The sequence below is a fragment of the Chelonoidis abingdonii genome, chromosome 3, assembly GCF_003597395.2.
Source record: "Chelonoidis abingdonii isolate Lonesome George chromosome 3, CheloAbing_2.0, whole genome shotgun sequence".
Classification (NCBI taxonomy): domain Eukaryota; kingdom Metazoa; phylum Chordata; order Testudines; family Testudinidae; genus Chelonoidis; species Chelonoidis abingdonii.
In genome coordinates, this window is record NC_133771.1 from 43,662,559 (window position 1) to 43,687,111 (window position 24,553).

The window sequence follows — 24,553 nt, forward strand, 5'->3', positions numbered from 1 at the left end:
GTGTGGTACAATAAAAGTCATTATAATAACCCATCAGTCTATATGCATCATCAAACCTTCTCCTCGAGACTGAGAAATAAAGAAGAAAGTTCTTGAGTAGAGGACCCATTGTAGAGATTGCCCTGCTGGAAGTCCTGTCTCCCCCATGAGCACATTCAACCAGTCTTCTGTGAGCTGTACTAGATGCTAGTGGATTTCAGGTGCAGTTTAAAATGGTGTTTTAAGAAAGCCCTAAATGACTTCCAAGTCAAGCTTCCTCCCCATGCCACACTACTCTATTGGTAATCAGTGGAGATGCTAGAGCTGGAACTCCTTCAGTTCAAGGTGAGAGTCCTTTGCATTTGGAATTTACTTTTCCCTCAGTCTGAAATAGCCTGAATCTGTTCTCCCAAGCAGGCTAGGAAGGGAATAATGAGTGAAGATGTGGGTATTTTTGTTCATTTTCTTGGCTGTTTTTATTCCGTCCACCCCACCCCATTCTCTGCTATTGGTAGCAGTGAAATTGTTGAATTTCTAAGTTATTAAAGACTGAATTTTAAATATTTGGCAAGATGTGTACAACTTGGTAGAGGTGACTTTTAGTATTCTTCACTAATTGAAAATAAAAAGAAAACACATATAAAATAAAATCAGAAGAGGACAAATCCATTAGGGAAAAATATCTTAATTTTGTGGGTGAGGTATTCTCTGGGATTCTCATTTCCTCCTATACTCTTCCTACATGCCCATTTTCCTCCTACACACATCCCTCAATGGCACAACTCTGTGGCAATACTTTTGAGATGAGGGGGTCTGATTCAAGATGCCAGGATGAAGTAGAGAGAGAAGGGATCCTCCTCTTGCCTGTGCAGCATGCAAAACCCCTGCCAGGTAAGGGAATATGGGGACTAACGTCAAATACTCCATGTGATTCTGGGCTGCTTCCATACTAGAGAAACATCATTTAAATCTTTGAAGGGGATATTACAAAGAATGAATGATTCATTCATGCATCCAACGAAGTAAAGCTCATGCTCCAAAACGTCTGTTAGTCTATAAGGTGCCACAGGACTCTTCGCTGATTTTAAAAAGGCTATTTAAAAAAGTAATAGCTAGAATCACAGTTTCATAGCATCACAAACCAACTGGCAGATCAAAAGACTATTGTAAGCTCACATTCACTGGGACACTACAGATGGTGTCCACTAGATAGCCGAATGCTGCTGATGGAAGAGTACAGTATTTTATTCTCCCCAGTTTAACTCTTGAAGTGATCAGCTAAGTTTTGTGTATTTCTTTAGACAATTTAAACTTTTCAAAATGTAATAAAGACCAATAAAATCATATGAATGCTTTCCTCATATTTATTATGGCATGGAACTGGCAATTAATCATCTAAAAAAAAGTCACCAACTGGCTCTGCTGCTTGTAACTCGGTCCTAATAATACTGAGTATTAATGTGCACTTAATGAGTATGAGTAACAATAACATTTAGCACTTCCGTCATGCTTTTCACTTTCAGGGAGCTCTACAAACATGAGCAATAAATTCTCAGGTTAACTGTAACATGCTTTGAAAAAATATAAATATAGGTATTACTCTAATATCTTAGGCCCCAGTCCAGCAATGTCATCTTCATGAGTGGAACCCTATGCATAGAAGGAGTACTCCTATCTTAAATAAGACTCTGTGGAATCACAGGCATCCTCCCATGCAGATCTTATTTCAAGATTGAGGCCTTATATAACAAAAAACAAATAAAATATTACAATCTTATTTACTTTTTCCCAATGTATTTTATTGTTGAACTCTTACTATTTTGCTCATATAGTAGAACAATGCTGCAATATTTAGCTTGCTGGGCAACCACTACATCCAAACAAAAAGAAATCAAGTCTACCTTTAAAAAGCTGTAAAATGCATGAAAATAATGGTATTAATATTAGATTCTGCAAATCCTAAATCTCAGATTAGGCCCTAAACTATACCATAGAGTCACTTTAGCTAATAAATCCCCACATTATTCCTGTTGGATAGGTTAGTAAGTGGTGTTATTGTTATTTTAGAGATAATCAATCACAGAGAGTGAATAGTCTAATCCTTTAAGATGCTGCATGCCTCCTCCCAGAGTCTGAAATCAAGGACATCTGAGGATGTTTAGGACCTTTTGGACTATGCTGAGTAGAAGCAAATTTCATGTGGTTTGGCAAAGACCAGAGTGAGTTAGTGTCAGAGTTAGGGCTGCTCACTGTTACATAATCCACATGACACTCCCATACTCAGGAGCCTTGTCATTCCTCCAGCCTTGCCCATTTGGAATGCTATTTGTCCAGTGGGGCTGCACGAATTTCCATGCAGTTTCTCCTCCTGATCATCAGAGGACAATGTGGTAAAGAAACTGCAGTCAGCCAAGCTGCTTCTCTTTTTCTGCACTCCTGCTGAAGTCAAACTGGTATGAAGCAATTGGGATAAGGACAATGTACAGATAGCTATGTGCCCCAGTCCCCCACCACCCGGCAGTGAAAGAGTCAGGAGTCAAGGAAGGGGAGAGAGAACAGAGAAGGGATGAAAACAGGAATAAAGAGCATATGGCTTTCCAAATCCCTGTAGCTGCTATTGGCTTTTCCAACGCCTCACCTGCAGAGGGACACAGTTACTTTTTCTAATTGGCAATTGTGGCTCTCTGTGATAGCAGATTAGAAACCCTGATACTTTAAAAATGTATTAAAAGTATTTTATTTGCTTTTTCTTTTTATTAAATATGCACAAGGGAATTTATGGTTCAGGAAAGTGAGGGGCAAGTGGTACTGATATGAGTTTGCTATAATACTTAGAGGTTCTGTGCAAGATTCCCATGAAAGATCTGACAATATACCTTAGTCCTCACCTAGGCTTCAACACCCTTGCAATTACTGTTGAGCAAAGCTGTCAATTATAGTATGTCACTTTATCCAAAATGATATAGTGTGCTCAATTTTCAACTGCACCAAATTTACACTTAGTGCAGCTGAGCAGAGGAAGGAGGGGAAGGTGACTATAAGATACATTTCTGTTCCTCCAATCTTGGGTTGGCTAAGGGCCAAAAAGCAGCTGCAGCAGGGTGTTGGACTAGCTGACCTCCTGAGGTCCCTTCCAACCCTATGATTCTATGATTCTTAGGTATCACTGAGCTAGGCAAGGATCAGCTGGAGTGCTATGTGCTCCAGCCTGTCCATCCCTTTTCCAACCCATGGCATGCTGCTCCCTGCCCTCCCCATCCGCTATGTGAGGGCGGTGAGGGAGAGAAACAGGTGGGATAGAGATACCTATGCTGGCTCTGCTTAGGGTAAATCCATGGCTGCTCCTTTAGAGCATCTTTTTAGCTACTTTGGGAAAAGGCTGTGCAAAGCGGCAAGAAACATGACTGAAGTCTGAGTCCAGTGTTTGTTTTTTCAAATTTATTTTACATGGATATTATAAGGATTAATTAGATAAAACTTATAAAAAACTATGAAGATTTAAAATACTATATAAATGCTAATTATTATTGCAAGGATAAAGTAGAACTAGGGTAAAATCAACCCACTTCATATAGATGGTCACCATCTCTGTGGATATGGGGAAAGCAGTAGAAAGCTTTTGATAAGGTCTCCCACAGTATTCTTGCCAGTAAGTTAAAGAAGTATGGATTGGATGAATGGAAGCTAGTAAGTGCAAGATAGAAAGTTTCTAGTATGAAGGGCCTGTCATAAACAGGTTAGTTAAGGGGTTAATGGTCTCTTTTAGCTGTAATCATGCGGTAAGAAGCTTGGTCAGAACCTGGCGGAGCAGTTGAGGCACGATGACACATAGCAAGCAAGCGCATAAGTTAGGGGAGACAAGCTACTTATCAGGTGAGCTTGGGGGACTGGAGAGAAAGATCGGATTGTTTGTGCTCTTGTGGTTGTTTCGTTGTTACACGCTTCTTGGGACGAAGAGAGGAACCAATGTAAGCATCCAAGGCGCTCCAAATCTTTCTAAAAGTCTAAAGTCTCGCATGGTGTCAAACTTGTAAGTAATCAGCCAGGCAAGGCGTGTTATCTTATGTTTGTTTCTCAACTGTAAATGTTTCTTTTTCGCATGAAGGGATTTACCTCTGTGTGCTGTAACTTTGAATCAAGGGCTAGAAGGTTCCCGCTATATAATCTGATACCCGGTAAAGTATTTCCATCCATTTGAACAGAGGATGAGTTTCCTTTTCTTTCTTTAATTAAAAAGCTCTCTTTTTTAAGAACTGGGGATTGATTTTTCCTTGTCGTAGAGATCCAAGGGATTGGTCTGACTCACCAGGGATTGGATGGGGAAAAGAGAGGGGATGGTACGTCCTGCTTGCTTTACAAAGATCCCAAGGGGTGAATCTTGTGCACTTTTTTTTTTTTGCATGGGTATTTGTGTTTTGAATTGCCTGTCTTCAATATTGTGAAATTCTCAGGAGGGTGAATAAGTTGGGGGTGTTAGAAGCCTCTCAAGGAAACCCAGGGAGGGGAAAGTTTGGGGGGGACAGGGAGTGCGCCAGACACTGAATTTCTGGCTAGTGGCAGTGTTACCAGATCTAAGCTAGTAATTAAGCTTAGAAGTGTTCATGCAGGTCCCCACATTTGTACTCTAAAGTTCAAAGTGGGGGAAAAACCATGACAGGCTCAATGGGTAGTGATCAACAGCTCGATGTCTAGTTGGCAGCCAGTATCAAGAGGAGTGCCCCAGTGGTCGGTCCTGGGACTGGTTTTGTTCAACATCTTTATTAATGATCTGGATGATGGGATGGATTGCACCCTCAGCAAATTCGCAGATGTCACTAAGCTGGGGGAAGAGGTAGATACACTGGAGGATAGGTGTAGGATCTAGAATTACCTAGACAAATTGGAGGAATGGTCCAAAAGAAATCTGATGTGGTTCAAGAAGGACAAGTGAAGAGTCCTGCACTTAGGAAAGAAGAATCCCATACACTGCTACAGCCTGGGGACCGATTGGCTAAGCAGCAGTTCTGAAGAAAAGGACCTGGGAATTACAGTGGACAAGAAGTTGTATATGAGTCAGCAGTGTGCCCTCGTTACCAAGAAGACCAATGGCATATTGGGCTGTATTAGTAGGAGCATTGCCACCAGATCGAGGGAAGTGATTATTCCCCTCTATTCGGCACTGGTGAGGCTACACCTGGAGTACTGCATCCAGTTTTGGTCCTGCCACTGCAGAAGCCATGTGAACAAATTGGAGAGAGTCCAGTGGAGGACAACAAAAATTATTAGAAGGCTGATGCACATGACTTATGAGGAGAGGGAACTGGGGTTATTTAGTCTGCAGAAGAGAAGAGAAGAGTGAGGGGGAATTTGATAGCAGCCTTCAACTACCTTAAGGGGGTTCCAAAGAGGATGGAGCTCTGCTGTGGGGGGAGACTGAGGCTGGATATTAGGAAACATTATTTCACTAGGAGGATGGTGAAGCACTGGAATGGGTTACCTAAGGAGGTGGAATCTCCATCCTTAGAGGTTTTTAAGGCCTGGCTTGACAAAGCCCCTGGCTGGGATTATTTAGTTGGTGTTGGTCCTGCTTTGAGCAGGGGATTGGACTAGATGAGCTCCTGAGATCTCCTCCAAAGCTAATATTCTATGATTCTATTCTATGATTTAAACTCAGGTCTCCAAAGACGGGAGGTTAGTGAACTAACCCACTATGATAAACAGGCTCCAAATTCAGCAGTATTAGTTACACCACATTTAAAATCAATATGGTTGCAAATGAAACTTTACAGAACGTTAAGTGGAGAGGTACTGAGGCAGAGAGGAAACCCAAAAACCACATGCAGAGCTCATATACATGATACAATTGAAATGTTTTAAAATTATAATTAAAAGTAACAGTTAGTGAAATGTATCAGAGGGGTAGCCATGTTAGTCTGGATCTGTAAAAGCAGTAAAGAGTCCTGTGGCATCTTATAGACTAACAGACGTATTGGAGCATTAGCTTTTGTGAGTGAATACCCACTTTGTCAGATGCATGTAGTGGAAATGTCCAGAGGCAGGTATAAATATGGAAGCAAGAATCAGGTTAGAGATAATAAGGTTAGTTCAATCAGGGAGGATGTGACCCTCTTCTAGCGGTTGAGGTGTGAACACCAAGGAAGGAGAAATTGCTTTTGGAGTTGGCTAGCTATTCACAGACTTTGTTTAATCCTGAGCTGGTGGTGTCAAATTTGCAGATGAACTGAAGATCAGCAGTTTCTCTTTGAAGTCTGGTCCTGCCTCTGGACATTTCCACTACATGCATCTGATGAAGTGAATATTCACCCATTAAAGCTCATGCTCCAATAAGTCTGTTAGTCGATAAGGCGCCACAGGACTTTTTGCTGCAGCTAGTGAAATATATCTTAAATTTTTCCCCCTATTTATTACTGTTGTTTACTGTGAATTGTTTGAGTGAACAGTGTTATAATCAGTGACATACAATATTCATAATCTTTCATTTTATAAAAATGAATTTTTAAAATAGTTACTGAAATGACTATAAATGACATGAGGTGGTCTGTATTAATGATATTAATGCACTGCTTGGTGAATATAATTCAAGACACAGCCTCTGAGTGAACTTTAGCTGTATTTTAATTAGACAATGAAACACAATAGACCATGCAGTAGCTGATTAATGCATCCCTTAGCTGTGCAGTGAGGTACAGCCAAGAGCCTCCAGCAAACTAAGGTTGTTTATTAATTAGGATGAATGCACAGTCCACTGTACACTATTGTGATTACTGTAAAAATTGGTGAAATGAACTCATGTATGATCTCAATTGACACTCCTGTTAGCAATCTCAGCAGCAAAGCCAAAGATTACAACCTGGGAGCAGCTCCTGCAGTGCCCTATTATTCTGGGCAGGCCTTTGCTCAACTGTTTGTTGAAAAACTCTGTCTATATAGGTTTCAGAGTGGTAACTGTGTTAGTCTGTATCAACAAAAACAATGAAAAGTCCTTGTGGCACCTTAGAGACTAACAAATTTATTTGGGCATAAGCTTTCATGGACTAGAATCCACTTCATCAGATGCATGGAGTGGAAAATATAGGAGCAGGTATAAATACATGAAAGGGTGGGAGTTGCTTTACCAAGTGTGAGGTCAGCCTAATGAGACAATTCAATTAACAGCAGGATACCAAGGGAGGAAAAAAAAATATTTTCTATTTTATAAAAGTTATAAAAGTTATTTTTACATCCATGAAAGCTTATGCTCAAATACATCTGTTAGTCTCTAAGGTGCCACAAGGACTCGTTGTTTCTGTCTATATAAAAAGAGACCATAAAAAAAATTAAGTCTAACATGTCCAGTAGGACAGTGAAAATGCTTGAATATGAAAAAGTGTAGAGTACCAAAATTTCTCCAAAGATGTATATTTTATATTTCTGGTAGAAGCATATAATCAAATGTAGGTAAAATTCAGTTCAAAATCCATCCAACTTCTGTGGCATGGAGGGAAACCTAAGTTCTAAAATGTAATTATTTTTTTTTAGGCTTGCCAGAGCTTTCACAATGTGAAAGCCAGATGGATTTTTGACCAAACCTAACCTTATATAATTACATTCTATCCTCATTATAAGGCTCTCCATTAGAACACACTAATATAAAACTACCTTTCCTTGCTTCCTGTCTACTTTATACTCTATTATCCTTTTGATTTAACAATGCCTTTGTACAACGTTCCAAAAGCTGGTGTTGTATGAGAAATCACTATATAAAAATTATGTTACTATGGAAAGAACTTCAGAGAGTAGGCTTTACATGCCAGTTATTCTTATGAATATCCAGGACATTTGTCTTCCTTTGTGATGAGTAATGGAATAATTAAGTTAACTGTAAGAAATAGTTTTACTACCCAAAACATACTAGGGTACATATCAATTTAGTTTATTTAGATCTAAAACTGTTCTGGTATACAAACCTGGAGTTTTAGTTATTGTTTCATTAACTTCTCTCACTCCTTTACCTACAAGTAAAAAAACAAATTATCATTTTTATGAACATATTTATTTTTCTATAGAATGCTAAAACATAATACTTGATTAAAGCAATTATCCCTCCTATATTTGCAGCAGAAATAACTAAAGTTAAAATAACTAGAAGATATTACAGATTCAAACCCATACACTCCCACACATTCCTTGGGGGAAAGAAAGCCTTGGAAACCAGCACTTTTACTGTGGTAAATTAGTTGACTACAGAGGTAAGTATTTAATGTATTCAGGCCTAAAGTTTATTGTTTTATATCAGTCCTAGTGCTATAAGAGAGAGCCTTATAGTGAGGATGAATTATGTATCTATGCAAGAATAGTAACTTATTACATCAAAATTAAACAAATACTACTAGTGAATAATGCTAGGGATATGGCAGTTCTGGCCCCATATTGTAAGGTGCTTGAAAAATATAAAAGTCAGGCAGATAGATTATTCTGTTATGTACTCTTTTTCTTCACCAGCATACAGTGTGAAATTCACCCCTGTGCAAAAGAGCTCTCAAAAGTACTATGCACTACTTATGTTTTATTTTGAAGATTTGAGTAACATATAAGTGGTATACTTTGTGTGAACTCTTTGCACAGGGGTGAATTGTACCCTGTAACAGCTATATGTCAACTCAAACTATTTGGTTGTTAGTTTGCATGCACATATGAACACTACTGGACAGCTTTTTAAATATTTTTTGGGGAAAAAAGTCTTATGCTTCATTTGAAAGGCTGCACTTTAAAAATATTGCTCAAACAACTTTTCATCAAACTAGTGATATATAGCACCCTTAAAAATTACTTTGCAGGGAACTAGTAATGGAATACAAAGAGCTTTATGTCTAGGTCACAGTTCTTGGTAGCAGTGTTTAAAAGAAGATCACACTCAAGTCTAGTAGCAAACCAAAAAGGTCTATGTATATTAAGCACATTTTTAGTTCTTTTCTACAGTTGTAAGTTGCATCAAATAAAATGTTACAGGCAGCTAGCCCAAAGCACGTAGTCTGGGTTTTCTTGTTTTTTGTTAATTAAAACTGTTAGAAGTTTAACTGGTGCAGAGAAAAAGATTTACAAACCACAATCAATTTAAACATAAGGGCCAAATTTTGCTTTCAGAATTCTGTATCCAGAGTATGCCAGTGGAATTATATCAGATTTACACTTATGTAATCCAGAGCAGAATTTGGCCCAATGGCTTATTTTCAGTTTCAGTGAGTTTTATTGTTTGTTTTTATTACAAAGGAAACACATCCTCCATGGATAAAAAAAAAATGCATTTAATATAGCCAACATACCTGCATGATTTCAGAAGCCAGTCTGGTATGATAGAACTTAAAAAAAAAGTTAAAAGCCTACAAATATTGTACATTAAGCACTGAAAAAATACGTAAAGAACAAAAGATTTGATACAAACTGAGATAAGAAAGAAAATGCACAGTTAAAAGTGACAGCTCGTCTTGAACAAACTGTGGTCTTTTGGTTGAACTTTTTTTTTTATTATCTGTAGATATACTTTTTTCCTCAGTGAGTTCAGGATGGTACATTCACTTTGAATGAATTGGTTTGCTCAATTTATGTCAAAATCTGAACCCTATCATGACAGTTTGTTTTATTGTAATATTAATTGGTCCAAATTTAACCCTGGTATACATTCTAAAATCAATAGAATTATACTGGAGAAAAAAATGAGTCTGATTTCTGTAGAGTGTGATATATCACTTGATCAACAACTTACTTTTACAAATAGGTGGCTTTCCTGTCCATTTCATATCTGGTTTACATGTCCGGTGCTCTGATCCACCAGCAAGAAAAAATCCTGGCTGACAGGTATACACCAAAGTGTAACCTAAAGTAGGAAGATCTATTGCTTTCACATCTACATGCGCTGGTGTCTCTGGCTGTCTGCAAGCATGAGCTGAAAGGGGATTTTAGAGTTAGCAAAAGCGGCAGCAAACAGTTGTACACAGTATCTATTTACCGAATTTAGAACAAACACGTGCCGATCCATTCATTTGCACTTAGCAAACTTTCTACCATTTAAAAAATGGCAAGCAATTTTTATATTTTGAGCAAAAGTAACATTGAAATTTTGTGATTTATTGTTGTGTTGTGGGAAGTTGGAAATAATGATTCCTACTAATATCATCTATTTCTACACAGTACACTGAAGATCCATTATTAAGACAAAGGAGAAAAAGAGTTAAAAGGAAGAAAAGACAAGGCACGTGCCATTGCAAATTATTCGGTGATCAGTATTGTATTGTTGTACTGTCATAGCTTCAAGCATCATATAAATTCAGTGTCTGAAACAACCTTGAAAATTACAGTGATTATTGTGCTAAATAAAATCATTATAAACATCAAATGAAATAAAAGTTCCATAGAAAGGTTTTATCATACTTCACTGGGTATAACATAAATTGTTGCAATAGATGTCTCAATCTTTCTGCTCCATTTGTCCATTTATAACATCTCAAAATTAATCTGAAATGGGATTCGAATCTAAGGTCATTCGAAACCAGTGATTCTCGACCAGGAGTACATGTATCCCTGCAGGTAAGCAGAGGTCTTCCAGGAGGCACCTTCTGCTCTATATATTATCCTCTGAAATTTAAGTACAATATTTATATTCCAATTAATTTTTTTTATAATTATATGGTAAAAATGAGAGTAAGAATTTTTCAGTAATGGCGTGCTGTGACACTTTTGTATTTTTATGTCTGATTTTGTAAGCAATTAGTTTTTAAGTGAAGTGAACCTTGTGGGGTACACAAGACAACTCAAACCCCTTAAAAGGTACAACAGTTTGGAAAAGTTGAGAGTCACTGCTCTAACGTATTATTTTTATTTTAGATCAGTGTATTTTATTGGAGCAGTTCACTGATATACTTCATCCATCACAGAAATCCAAATATATTGATCTTCCAGCTTCCAGGGCCAGCTCGAGCCATTTCGCCACCCCAAGCACGGCGGCACGCTGCGGGGGGCACTCTGCCGCTCACCCGTCCCGCGGCTCCGGTGGACCTCCCGCAGGCGTTCTTGCAGAGGGTCCGATGGTCCCGCGGCTCCAGTGGAGCTGTCGCAGGTGTGTCTGCGGGAGGTCCACCGGAGCTGCGGGACCAGCAGACCGTCCGCAGACACGCCTGCGGCAGATCCACCAGAGCCACCTGCCGCCCTCCCAGCAACCAGCAGAGTGCCCCCCCCTGCTTGCCGCCCCAAGCACGCGCTTGGCACGCTGTGGCCTGGAGCCAGCCCTGCCAGCTTCCCACTTGGAGTCCATAAAAGCTGTGGAGTGATGAGTCATACTTCATGGCTCACAGAACACTAGCCGACAAAATGTTCCTACACATACAGTGTGCCATATTCTGTTCTCAATGACACCAATATAAACACAAAAAACCTACATTAACTTTAGTAGAGTTATCACAGATTTGCTCTGGTGTCACTGAAAGCAGAATTTAGCCCAGTAGAGTTGATACAGTGACAGTGAGCACAGTCATAAAGATACCATTTGTCAACAGTCATCACACTATGGCACCTGACACACAGAAATGTACTGCTACATTTAGAATAGTAAATTACATAGTCTCTGTTGGCAAACTCTGACTTTGAGACAGTGGGGAGTATGTTGCATATTATCTACTACATGAGATTAAAAAGTGTACTGATTTATTTCCCTGTCAAAGACTATATCACATGTAAATTTTAAAGAAAAAAAAGAACTTACGAATGCATTCAGACTGTATACCACTCCAAGTTAAGTTTGCAAGACAAGATCGAGTAGTAGAGCCTTGAATATGATAACCCTTCCTACATCTGAAAAAGACTGTGCTTCCAACCTGCAGGATCAAAAGTAGAATATAAGAGAAAACAGGAAACCAGCATTTGTAATCAGTTGACAGCATAGTGATATGCTGCTAGGGAGATTTAAAAAAAAAAAATTCTTCCATATATCATCAGTTTGCAGTTTACAGATTTAGCTTTTTCCTTATGCAATCAAAGTCTCATCCATGATGGTAAAACTGAATTTACCTGACAAGGATAGGTGGAAAAAAGTGGATCAGACTGGACATACAAAAAGGAACTACACTCTATATACTCTCAACTTTCTAGTCTACCAATGTGTGACAGAAGTAACTAAAATGTGTGACAAATGACCAAAATGGTATCGCTACACATTGCACTATATTTGACTCACCATAACTAGAAAACCTGTTTTTAAAGATTTTTTCTCACTATATGTATTAGTAAGCCAGTTGTTTAAAAAGAAAATAGGAAAATACAGATTCTATCCTGTGCAATGATAAAAGATCTCTTGCAGTTGCACCTGGAGTTAAATTCATACAGAAAATTATGGGCATAATTGTTTATGCTACATTTGTGACTATGTTCTACCTAAATTCTGCTTCAGATGCTCGAGAAGCAGAGTGATTATTGACATAACTGAAAGATGTACTGTGGTTAAGTGGGATGAGAAAACAGTAAGGGAAAAATACTATTAGAAAGAGTAGAACGCTAAGGCGGTTCTAAGCAAAGTGGTCATAAAGGTGAGAAAATACCACTTTCTTTACAATTCTTTTGAGGAAAGAAAACAAAGGAAATGAGATAGGAATTTCATAGATTCATATGTTCTGAGGCCAGAAGGGACTACTGTGATTCTCTGTTTTCTCCTTCATACCAGATGCTATAGGACTTCTTTGAATTAGTTTTGTTTTAACTACAGCATATCTTTTAAGAAAAAAATGATCAAATCTTGATTTTAAAATGGCCAGTGAGGAAGCATCGTTCAGAATGCTTGGTATGGTTTACAATAGTTGATTAACCTCATTGTTAAAAATATGCAACTTACTTGCAGGGTGAATTGGTCTAACTCAGTGGCAGGCAATTTACGGCCCTTCAGGGCAACCACTGGCAGGCCATGAGACAGTTTGTTTACTTTGGCACAGCTGCCCGTAGATCTCAGTGTCCATTGTTCACCATTTCTGGCCAATGGGAGCTGTGAGAAACAGCGCGGGCTGCAGGGACATGCTGGCTGCTGCTTCCCGCAGCTCCCATTTGCTGGGAACAATGTACCACGACCACTGGGATCTGCGGGCAGCTGTGCCAATGTAAACAGTCTTGTGGCCCACGAGGAGATTACCCTGATGGGTCTCAGGTTGCCCACCACTGGTCTATCTTCATTGGATTTTATTATACTTTTGTCTGCCAGACTGAAGAGCCCATTATCATATTTCTGTTCCCCATATAGGTACTTACAGACCTTAATCAAGTCTCTCTTTAACCTTCTCTCTGTCATGCTAAACAGATTAAGCTCCTTGAATCTATCACTGTACAACAGGCTTTCCAATGCTTTAATTATTTTTGTGTCTCTTCTCTGAAACTTCTTCAATTTATCAACATGCTCCTTGAATTGTGGATACCAGAACTATACAGTATTCCAACAGCAGTTGCACCATTCCAAATTCCTAACAGAAAGTGTCAATCTAAAACAACTACTCTGTTCCTACTTGAGATTCCCCTGTTAATACAGCCTTACATTAGTTATTTTGGCCATAGCATCCCACTGGGAGCTCAAGGTCAGCTGATTACCTCCCATGACCCTCCAATCTTTTTCAGAGTCACTGTTTCCCAGGATAGCCTAATTCTGTTCCTAGATATACACATGTACATTTGGCTATATTAAAACACATATTGTTTCCTTGCTGGTGACAAATGACAGAATGGAAATGGCAGAAGGCGATTACAGGGAAAAATCTAGAATAGGTGGATTTGATGATAGTACTGATAAAAGGGGCCAAGAGGTAGGAAGTAGGTCAGGACAACTGAGGATGGAGAACTGTTCATTGAGGAAGTGCTTTTGCTGAGAAAAGAGATGAATTGGTGATAGATTTAATGAAGGGGAAAGGGAAGAGATGTAGATTATAACAATATGGGTAAGTACAAATGGATATTAATATGTAGCATGCAAGTGAATAATATTTAATATAAAATAAAATAATATACTGCCAAGTTATAGCACCTTTTGTCTGAAGATCTCAGTGGACATTACAGAGGAATATAAGTATTATCAGAGTAAGTGTATATACTGGGAACAGAGGCAAGAGAAGCTAAACCCAATATTTTCAAATGTTGGTCCCTAACAAAATCTGTATTTAGACTTCTAAAGAGAGGTGGCCTGATGATCCTAGGTGCACAGCATCTACAATCCAATTCTATCTGAAGCGAGTCTGAAAATTAGGACACTTTTGTTAAACGTCTAATTACCGGTATGGATTTTCTTCCCTAAGTTTTTTGCACTTATGTCTGAAAATTTCCATCTCAGTGACATGTCCAAAGACATGCAAAGAGAGTGTGGTAGAGTCTAGAACAGAATGTAGCTCTTCTGACTCTTAAGCGCTGTTGCTTTTTTGTAAAAATATTGTCAATTATGATACGAGTGAATACCAGCAACAGTTTCACCGTAAATTGGAATTTCACAACAGAAAGTGTCAATCTAGAAGGGATTTAAATAGGTAAAGGAAAAATGGCATGTCTACGCTCAAGCCAGTAATAGAGTTATGTATCTTTTTTCAATCTTCAGAAGAAATAAAGTAATTTACTCTTCATATTGCTCTGCTGAGAAAGGGTTGGAGGTGTGTATGCATTTGTATAGCAGGGCATGAAATACAGCTAACTGAAAATGAACTCAGATAAGTCCGAGATGATGCTGGTAGCCACAGATAAACACCTCAAAGAACATCTTTCTCTAATGAAGTCATCTACCTACAGATTGTTAAAAGCTGATTCCCAGCAGTGGTGTCCTATTGAGTATTTCACTGAAACTGGATTCTCAAATAATCACAGCTGCAAAATATGTCCCCTTCCATCAGTAGCATACAAAAACTGCATTCCATCCTATCAGACTGACCTGACAGAGTGATGCAAGCATTTATGATGTCAAGGCTCTATTACTACAAGTAGTTATATCTAGAAATGAAACCCTGACCAACTTAAGACCAAAATAGGCATTAAGAGTTACCAGTGCCTTCAATAGTAAATGAAGAGAGAAACTATATGTTCTGGAGAAATCAGTGATAGAGTGTGAGTTGGTTCAATTATAATCCATATATTAATGGGAACTGGTGATACAGGTGGATGTATGAGATAGAAGGGATGCAATTTAATCAAGACGTTCAGAAAGGCTATAGTTATAGGAGAAGTGCAGGCTAAGAAAGCTCAAGAGATAACTGACTGGAGAGAAATCATACGTCCAGGAGTTGATAGAAATAGGCAGGGAAATTTAGGGACAGCAGAGATTAACTGAATTACAGTTACTGTATTCACTATAGTAAACAAATTCCAAAGTAAAATTTCACTAACAATTTATACTCTGATAGAATCCTAAATACTTCTCATCAGTCCGAACATTGAATGACAATGACTCATTATGGCAGTTATGTACTTTTGTTATATTTTCTCAATTTCTTTCAAGACAGATGATTAATAAACTAACATTTCATGCAGAATTAAGGCATTATAAGGATGACAATCACCAAAGAGAATTTTGATCATCATGCAGACTAACTTGAGCTTCTGTGTTTGTGCATGGAATTCAATATGATTTCATAATTGAATTAATCTACTTGATGGCACGTGGCAGGGTCTGAACAAAGCCCTGAGAAGTCAATGGGACTTCTTCCAGTGATAGAGTGACCAGAAGATAACTTCAAAATATTGGGACTGTAGCAGGGGGAGCGCCTTTTCAATTGTTATACTCACCGCGTCCGGATCTTCGGCAGCATTTTGGCAGCAGGTAATAAATCTTGCCACCAAAGAAAGAAGTACCTGCCGCCGAAATGCTGCCAAAGACCATTCACAACTTAAGGACCAGCCCGTCGAAGACACGGATATGCCAGGTGAGTGTAACAATTGAAAAGGCACTCCCTCTGCCTCTCACCACTGCCTAAGCAGAAAATAAATAAATAAATAGATAAAAACAGGCTGCCGTGCCTGAAACAAAATATCGGGACAAATGGCATCCCAACCATGTTTCGGTCAGGATGCCAGACAAACTGCTCAATATCGGAACAATCCCAATTTTATTGGAATTTCTGGTCACCCTATCCAGTGACTTGAATAGCCTTTTGATCAGGAACTTAGTATATCAGTTATTTACTCACAGTTTGTTAAAGTCCATAACAGCTACTGGTATAAAACAAAATAATTTAATCTGAGGGGGGAAAAAATCAAAAAAACTTGTAGGGATATAGCTAAAACACTGCATGTGCAATATAATTATTGTCCACTCAAAGGTCCATACCATGTCATTAATTTTTAAGCAAAACTCCTCACTTATTTCAGTAGGGAATTCTACTAAAAACTTATGACATGATAAATTCTAAAAATTGTCAGTTCTTTCCTAAAACTCCATATTAAAACAATAACTGAAGAGGAAGCCTGAGGTTTTAGTAAAAAAGAAATTTGAAAGTGATAAACATTATTTTGAACATTTAAAGATAAAAATAATTTAACATACACTAATATTAAATACATTCCAATTTCAGTATATTAGTAAATAAAAAGTCTTCTTACCTCATAACCCCTAGAATTGTTCTGTATTCCATAAGGTGGAGTACCAGGATCTGTGCAAGTGTTATGGGCTGGATCTAAATTTTAAAATGGAAAACACAGGAGATGTTATTTCAGTTTAAATTTTCAAAGATAAATTAAATCCACACAAAATTACAGTATTTTGTTTGCCTTTCATTATGTTTACAAGTAATTCATGATTATAGTTTTGACAGCATAGATATTTCAGTACTGGGATTTTTTTTTAATACAACTGACCCCTTTGACTCTTGTGAGATACACAGCATACTGTGTCAGCCAAAAGCATTATGCATAACGCAGATGTAACTTTGAGAGAAACCTTTCCCTCCTAGTGTTCTTTTCCCAGGAACCACAGAGTTCCATATTCCAGAAACCATATTTCTGAAAACCAACAATGCTTAATCATAAAATTATTTGCCAGAAACTCTTTTTTGTGACCATGAAAGCACATGCTTTAAAAGAGGCCTAGAAACTCAGCTATGGTTGAAGAGTTAACAGTACATCTCAGAAAAGGTGTGGATGTCTAGTTCCCTTAAATCCTGTGCTGGCGGTCCACTGGTCTGGTTACACCCACTGCCAACATTCCCTAGAGATGGACATGACAGTTTAGGAAGATTATTGGGATGCCCAGTCATGCCTATTGAGTGGTCAGGATGGAAGGGGGGTAGCATAGGAGCTGATAGGATGGCTGTACGCCACCAGAAACTCCCCCTATATTGGGATGATTCTACCATGGCTGGCTATTCTGGTTTTGTCCTGGCACTGAAACAGGGGTGGCTCCAGGCCCCAGCACACCTAGTGCATGCTTGGGGCGGCATGCCGCAGGGGGCACTCTGCCGGTCGCCAGGAGGGCAGCAGGTGGCTCCACTGGACCTCTCGGCAACCGGCAGAGCGCCCCCTGCAGCATGCCGCCCTGCTTGGGGCAGTGGAATGTCAAGAGCTGCCCCTGCACTGAAATATCAAGTGGCCACATTGCAGTTCAGGATTTTGGCCTACATTTCATCTGTAACAATTTCCAATGCTCTGTAATTGTAATCTTATAATCCAGTGGTGTGATATATCATTTCTTTCTAGCCTGATTTCCAATTTTAATGCTAGTCAGTCACTTTCATCATCCTATCACTAGAATATATAATGCACTAATTTATAAAGGAAATTTTGATGGCTCATAACTCAGATAGATGGGAACCTAACACATGACATTTTAAAAAACATGTAGTACTTGAACAATCAAGGGACTTTTAACTTCATTATCAGTTAGACTGGACAGCTGCTAATGGAAAAATGAAACAGATCAGTCTTTTTTTTTGAAGTGCACCACCAACAGAAACCAACCTCTTGAAAAAAAGATACAATTAGATAGCCCATAGCTATTATAACAAAATAAGCAGTGTCAAGATGTGGTAAACATTGCCATCTTTGGAGAAATTTGTGCCTGTAGGTGATTAGTTTTGTTATAATTTTTTTCAACCATCTGATTTTATAGGTAAAAATCACCTTTAAATTACTGACACCTTTCTTCTTCCCACAATTATATTTTCAAAGACTGCAGAAGATCTAATATTAAATGTTTTATTATTATAATAGTAGAAAAGCCGTGATGCGGCTGAGGGTGTAAAATTGGGGCTTCTTGAAGTAAACCAGATCTTTTTGAGGAAAGATATTCAATGTATTTATATATCACTTACTGTAGAAAATATAAAATTTACTGGAAGTTGACTCCCAGCCATTTGCAAGGCTTATGCCTTCATTTTAAGGTTCATATGTAATTTTCCTATAACTCACATTCTTCACTTTTGAATGCAAATATGATACACTCATATTGCCCACAGCAGCGGAGTACTAGACATAGTCTGGATTAAGACATTTGAATATTTTCAGAGTACATATTTGAATTTAATGTTAAAGGCTCCTCATTAGCTGACTAGAAAAGGGTGTTTTCAATGAGCTTTCTTGCCCCCAGTCTTACCCAATGTCCACAACATAACCATTTGAAATGAGCCAATCCCTTCAGCCTCAAGGAAAACCATCACTGTGATCATTTAATTCTAAATTTGAGTATGTTTGTTTAGAAAACAGCAGAGACATTTCTTCATCCTCTCACCAGAATCACAGGAAAAAAAAACTCTATTTGCATTGGGCCAAATCCTGAAGTCAGTGGGAGATTTGATCTTACCCTCCAAGTTCATAAGTCTCACTGCAATCAATAGGAGGTTGAGAGCACTCAGAAGATTACAGGAAGTACTCAGAATCTCAAAAGATCAAGCCCATCCAGTGTTAGATACATGTGATCTTTTAATCTGTGTAGTTTGATAAACCATTTTCACAAATCCCAACCGAACATTTTGATTTGGGGCTTGATCTTGATAACAGATTATCTACAATACTCTGACTAATAAACAGCAGAGATTATGGAAATTATTACCAATACATGTTGGTTGAATTCCACTCCAAACACTATCTGCTTGACAGACTCTTCTTGAAGATCCTATCAGTATAAAAGGGGGTCGGCACTGAAAGGATACTTCAGATCTGTAAGTGAAACTTTTCCCATTAAGACGCCCCTCAGCTGGAGTACCAGGATCTCCACAAAATGCAGCTATTGAAGAAAAACAAAGCAAAAAGGGTATTTGAAGAACCGAACATACTGGCCTAATGTTTAAAAGTGGCATTCATTTCTGAAGGCACAAGCTAGTAGACTCTAGTAATTGCTAAATCTGAGTGCAAGTGTTCTACCATGTGATTATGCTCACAAATCAGGTACACAGATGTACAAATGGTAACATTTGTGCCCACAACTGTTTTCCCTCATTGCTAGTAACTGCAGGCACAAGACTGCACTCACAAAATAGGCCCCTTTATTTAGGTGCCTGAATATGGATGTAGATGACTAGTTTTAGATACCAAGTTTGAAAATATCGCCATCATCTTGTTCTCAAATTAGCCCAATTTTAGCATTTAATGGTGATCAGATACTAGACAAGAGTTCAGGTTCTGGGAATGTAGCAAAATGGACAAAATTTGGAAATGAAAAATGAGCAGGATTTAAAGATGGTTTCTCAGTTGGGGGAGTGGGAAGAGAGAGAGAAGGACAGAAAGGGACAGAGAGGGATCAAAAAATATATTAAGACTATGAGTTTAAGGATTGGGGACCTTAATGATGAACCTGGCAATAATAACAGAAAAGGGGGATGGAAAAGAAGATTTAGGATTAGACGGCTAAGGAGTTCATTTTAGCTATGTCTGTCTTCAGTTGGTGGCAGAACATTGAGTAAGGTTGACAGAAAGGGAGCTAGAGATATGAATCTGAGCAGAGGGTGAGAGATCATGGTGGAAATGCGAATCTTTGTGTAGCAAGCAGAGAGTTGGTAAAGAGGTTGTTCAGGGATGAAGGTCTTAAATAGCCACAGTGGTCAGGGACTTCTATTTTACATTTTATCTGGAAAAAAATTGCACGCATAGCAGTATACTGCTCCAGTGCTTCCATCCTCTGGCATTGATTCAGTACTGAGTCAGGGAAGAACTTCATTTGACAAATAAATAGCACCACCCAATTTCAGTTCCCAGGGTTGGTTGGTTTGTTTGTGTTTAGGAAGTTCATGTCTCATTCTGAATGAGTCTGACTCTATTTAGCTTGTGAGAAATGAGGTGACCGGAGCTTGAGGTGGTTCAGCCACACACCATTATCTTCATACTTACGCAGACATTGTGGGATATCTCCCCTCCATACACCGCGTCCTTCACATGAAAGAATAGCTGCATTGGATAACTGATAGCCCTCTGCACAATTGTAACTTATACTGGACCCCCAACGATAATCTGATCCTTCCACTTTTCCATGGAGCACTTGAGGAGGTGAGCCACATGTGATAGCTATTAAAACAAAGAGAGAATTTAGAAATTTTATAGGATTTATACTAAATGTAATATTGTAGCTAGTCATGTTTCTGTAATCAAAACTTATTGGGAACAGTTTTGCCCCAAGAGAGAATGCACATTTTGACTTTCCCATAGTACACACACATTAAATATACACACGTGCATGTTAAATTTTATCAACATTGAGAGTTACATAGTAGGGAGATTAACAGCAAAACAAACAACATACATGATCAATCAATAAAAAGTTGAAATACAATTAATTGTCTATTACTATTACAATTTTAGACCATTTTTCACCATTACTCTGTTTTGGAACAATAACTAAGGGAAAAATCTTAAGGACCTTTCTCTGATTTTACTCATACAAGATCTCTTTTTCTAAGTCATTTAAGGCTTTAGTCACTCAACCGATATTGACTTTACTGGTAATTATGTCGCTAAATCAGTATTCAACTCTTAAAATATATGGGCTATGTGAGACCGCCAATGTTTTCCAGAGGATGCTAAAACTGACAGAAAAAAAAAATCTCTATTTTTAAAAGCAGCAAAGAATCCTGTGGTACCTTATAGACTAACAGACGTTTTGGAGCATGAGCTTTCATGGGTGAATATCCACTTCGTCGGATGCATGTAGTGGAAATTTCCAGGGGCAGGTATATATATGTAAGCAAGAAGCAAGCTAGAGATAACGAGGTTAGTTCAATCAGGGAGGATGAGGCCCTGTTCTTGCAGTTGAGGTGTGAAAACCAAGGGAGGAGAAACTGAGTTTTAGTTGGCAAGGACATTCCACAGTCTTTGTTTAATCCTGACGCTGATGGTGTCAAATTTTGCAGTATGAACTGTAAGCTCAGCAGTTTCTCTTTTGAAAGTCTGGTCCTGAAGTGTTTTGCTGCAGTTTATGGCCACCTAAGATCTGCTATTGTGTGGCCAGGAGAGTTGAAGTGTTCTCCTACAGGTTTTGTATATTTGCCATCCTAATATCCTGATTTGTGTTCCATTATCCTTTTCCATAGAGACTGTCCAGTTTGGCCGATTGTATCTATAGCAGAGGGCGATTAGCTGGCAATATGAGCCGTATATTTACATGGTGAAGTTGCAGGTGAAGAACCGATTGATTGGCTCTACTGTGGTGACTGCTCATATCGGGTTATGTTCTGGTTGATTGTGTCAGACTGGCGTTAGACTCTATGTTGGGCAGATGTTTTAGGCATTCGATAAGATTGTTTGACATTGGAAATTGATCCTGAGACATTAGACGTTTACTGTATTTGGAACGTGAAAAAAATACCCTAACTTTATGAGACTGCATTTATGCCCTTACGTGTAATTATAGCTGCTGCAGATTGATTATATTCTCCATTAGTGCGCAGTTACTGGTAGAATAACTGTCTTCGAGTTCGTACAAGTTGTTCGTGGGCAAGTATGTGCCTGCCACCCAAGCCTGTGAAAGTGTGGGATCATTGTCCAGGACGGGGGTTGTAGATCCCTGATGATTGCTTGGAGAGTTTAGATGGGCTGTAGTGATGGCCAGTGGAGTCCTGTTGGTTTCTTTCTTGGGTTTGTCTTGCAGTAGGATGCTTCTGGGTACACGTCTGGCTCTGTTGATCTGTTTCCTTATTCCTCGTGCGGGTTATTGTTAGTTTGAAAGAATGCTGGATGGAGATTTGAGTAGGGCTCGGTCCTGTCTGAGGGGTCAGAGAGATGCGTTGACCTCAGTGCGGTGGTCTGTAGACAATGTGATAGTTGTGGTGTGCCCGGGGATGCAAGCTGGAGGTATGAAAGTAGGCATAGTGGTCAGTAGGTTTTCTGGTATAGGGTGGTTGTATGTGGAACCATTTACTTATTTGCACCGGTGGTGTCTGGAAGTGGACCTCCCGGTAATTGCGTCCAGGCTGAGGTTAATTGTGTGAGTGAAAGCTGTTTGAATCGTGGCGTGGAATTTCTCCAAGTCCCCTCCCAGGGGTCCAGCATGTCATGAAGATGTTCATCAATGTTAACAGTAGGTAGAGACAGGTGCATGAGTGGACGAGAGCTGGAGCGGCGAGTGTTCTGTTCTAGGTTGGGCCATGAAAAATTATTGGCATTATTGTTTCGGGCTGACTTGTGGGTGTCCCATAGCGGTTGCCCACTGATCTGGGAGATATATGATTATGTGCACTCAAATTTGAAATAGATTGTGTGTGTCTGGGTTGGATAAGAACTTGTCTAGATGCGCTCAGCAACCCAGTTGTGCTTGCTTGGCGATCATCAGCGATACTGTTTCCCCGGGCCGACGCGCTTCCATTAGGCGACCTGTCGTTGCTAGGGCATCACAGGTTTGGATTTCATGCCCTGATGAGTCTGAGCCGCATGCGCTCTTTCACACGGATGGACCTCCCAGCGCGTGCCTGTGGAAGGCTGGCGTCTCGCTGTCCCCCCGCATTGGCTCTTGGTTGCTGCTGTCCCAGGCACGCCTTGCGGCAGGTGCCACCGTGAGCCGCGGGGACCAGCAGACTCCCGCCGCCTCACTCACGGAACAACCTGCGCAGGGGAGGTCCACCTAGAGCCGCGGTACGGCGAGCTCGGCAAAGGATAACTCCACACCGCGCGGACGTATGTAGCCACCGTGTGCCTTTGTACCTGGCAGGCCCAGACTACAATCATTCCAGGTGCACTTACTGAATCTGACCATAAATAGGAAGACAGGCTTCAAACTCAGAGAATTCTGCCATGGTTGAGTTCGTTGGAAAAGGTGTGGTGGGCGCAGAGCCGGCCCTATGCTGGGCGCGCTCCAAGAACACCCTAGCGCCACTCCTGTACTGTGTTTCTTGACAGCTTGTATTACAAGCTCTGTGTTGTGTGTGTGTATGTTCTGTGTAGAGAGCCTCTCCTCTACACCTACCAATTGCCGTTGCCTAGTGCATTGGTGTTTGTCTGGCAAGTGCTTCACCAATGCATTGTGAAAGATATTAACTCAGGAAATCAAGAGTCGGTGTTCTGCATACAAGGTGAGATAAGCTTTGCGGCCAGACCATGCTGGTGGCCATAAGGTCTGTCTCTAGTAGTCCACAATCCATATAGGTGATACAGTCTATCTTCTCTCTCTATCTTTTCTAACGAGATTGAATGCGTTCTCGCCGGTAATGTCTGGGTCTGTGGAATCTTGCAGGTAGTAAGATTACAATAACCCTGGGTCCAGGGCTCTAGGGTCATGTTTGATTTTTCCAGTGTTAGTGTAGGAGTGTCCTTGAGGTAGTAGGTGCCACGATTTCTATTATGTGTATTCCTCAGTGAGATCTGAGGGAAGTGGCCTGTAGAATTTGGTATTGGCATTTGGTATTAAGTTTCTTTAAAAATATTGCTTCTTTCCACACATTATGCAAATATAAAGTGATTCAGCTAGTGCCTTCAACACCATTATAAATAAAAATGTGGTCAGCCAATCACATAAGCTAACATTTTATTAGGGCAACACTCATTTTTTCATATTCTCTGATAGTTGGTATGGGAACACGCATTTTTTTCATGTTCTCTGTGTATATATATCTTCCAACTGTATTTTCCACTGCATGCATCCTATGAAGTGGGTTTTAGACCACGGAAGCTTATGCCCAAATAAATTTGTTAGTCTCTAAGGTGCCACAAGTACTCCTCATTCTTTTTGCTGATACAGACTAACACGGCTACCACTCTAAAACCCATTTTATTATTAAGGAATTCTTGTGCTGTACTTCTACGAGGTGCAGCACAGAATTTGAAGCCCACATCCTGCCACCCAATTCTGAGCTACTTCAGGGCTGGAGATGTTCCTGACACAACTTAAACAGGCCTGGGAACCTAAGTTATGGCAGCCTTCCCAGGCTGTCCTATGGGCTGCAGTGGTGACCCAGAATCTGCACGTACTGCATGCTATGACCCCGACATACCTCTCCCACTTCCAGCCATGTCCTTGTCATGCCCCTTACACCGGTGTTTGCAATAAGGTCCTCAGAAGGCAGCCTTCCAGCTGTCTTCCACAGTGCCTGTTCTGGGAGAATCCTTTTCCTGTCAAAAACTTGGCTTTGGGGGCAGGGTTAGGATGTCACTGTTAGTATTTTCAACCTTCTGCTTTAATATT

The 24,553-nt window shown here is 39.6% G+C and overlaps 1 protein-coding gene across 1 annotated transcript in view; it reads right to left on the reverse strand.

Annotated features, from left to right (window-relative positions):
* CSMD1 (CUB and Sushi multiple domains 1) overlaps nt 1-24,553 on the reverse strand; it is a 2,093,217-nt gene that overhangs the window by 26,278 nt on the left and 2,042,386 nt on the right. Inside the window, exons 60-64 of the mRNA XM_075063712.1 lie at nt 20,275-20,448; nt 19,001-19,174; nt 16,558-16,631; nt 11,714-11,825; nt 9,722-9,901 (exon numbers count right to left, since the gene is read on the reverse strand). Coding sequence (XP_074919813.1) covers nt 9,722-9,901; nt 11,714-11,825; nt 16,558-16,631; nt 19,001-19,174; nt 20,275-20,448 — 714 coding nt within the window. The remainder of the gene's footprint in view (nt 1-9,721; nt 9,902-11,713; nt 11,826-16,557; nt 16,632-19,000; nt 19,175-20,274; nt 20,449-24,553) is intronic.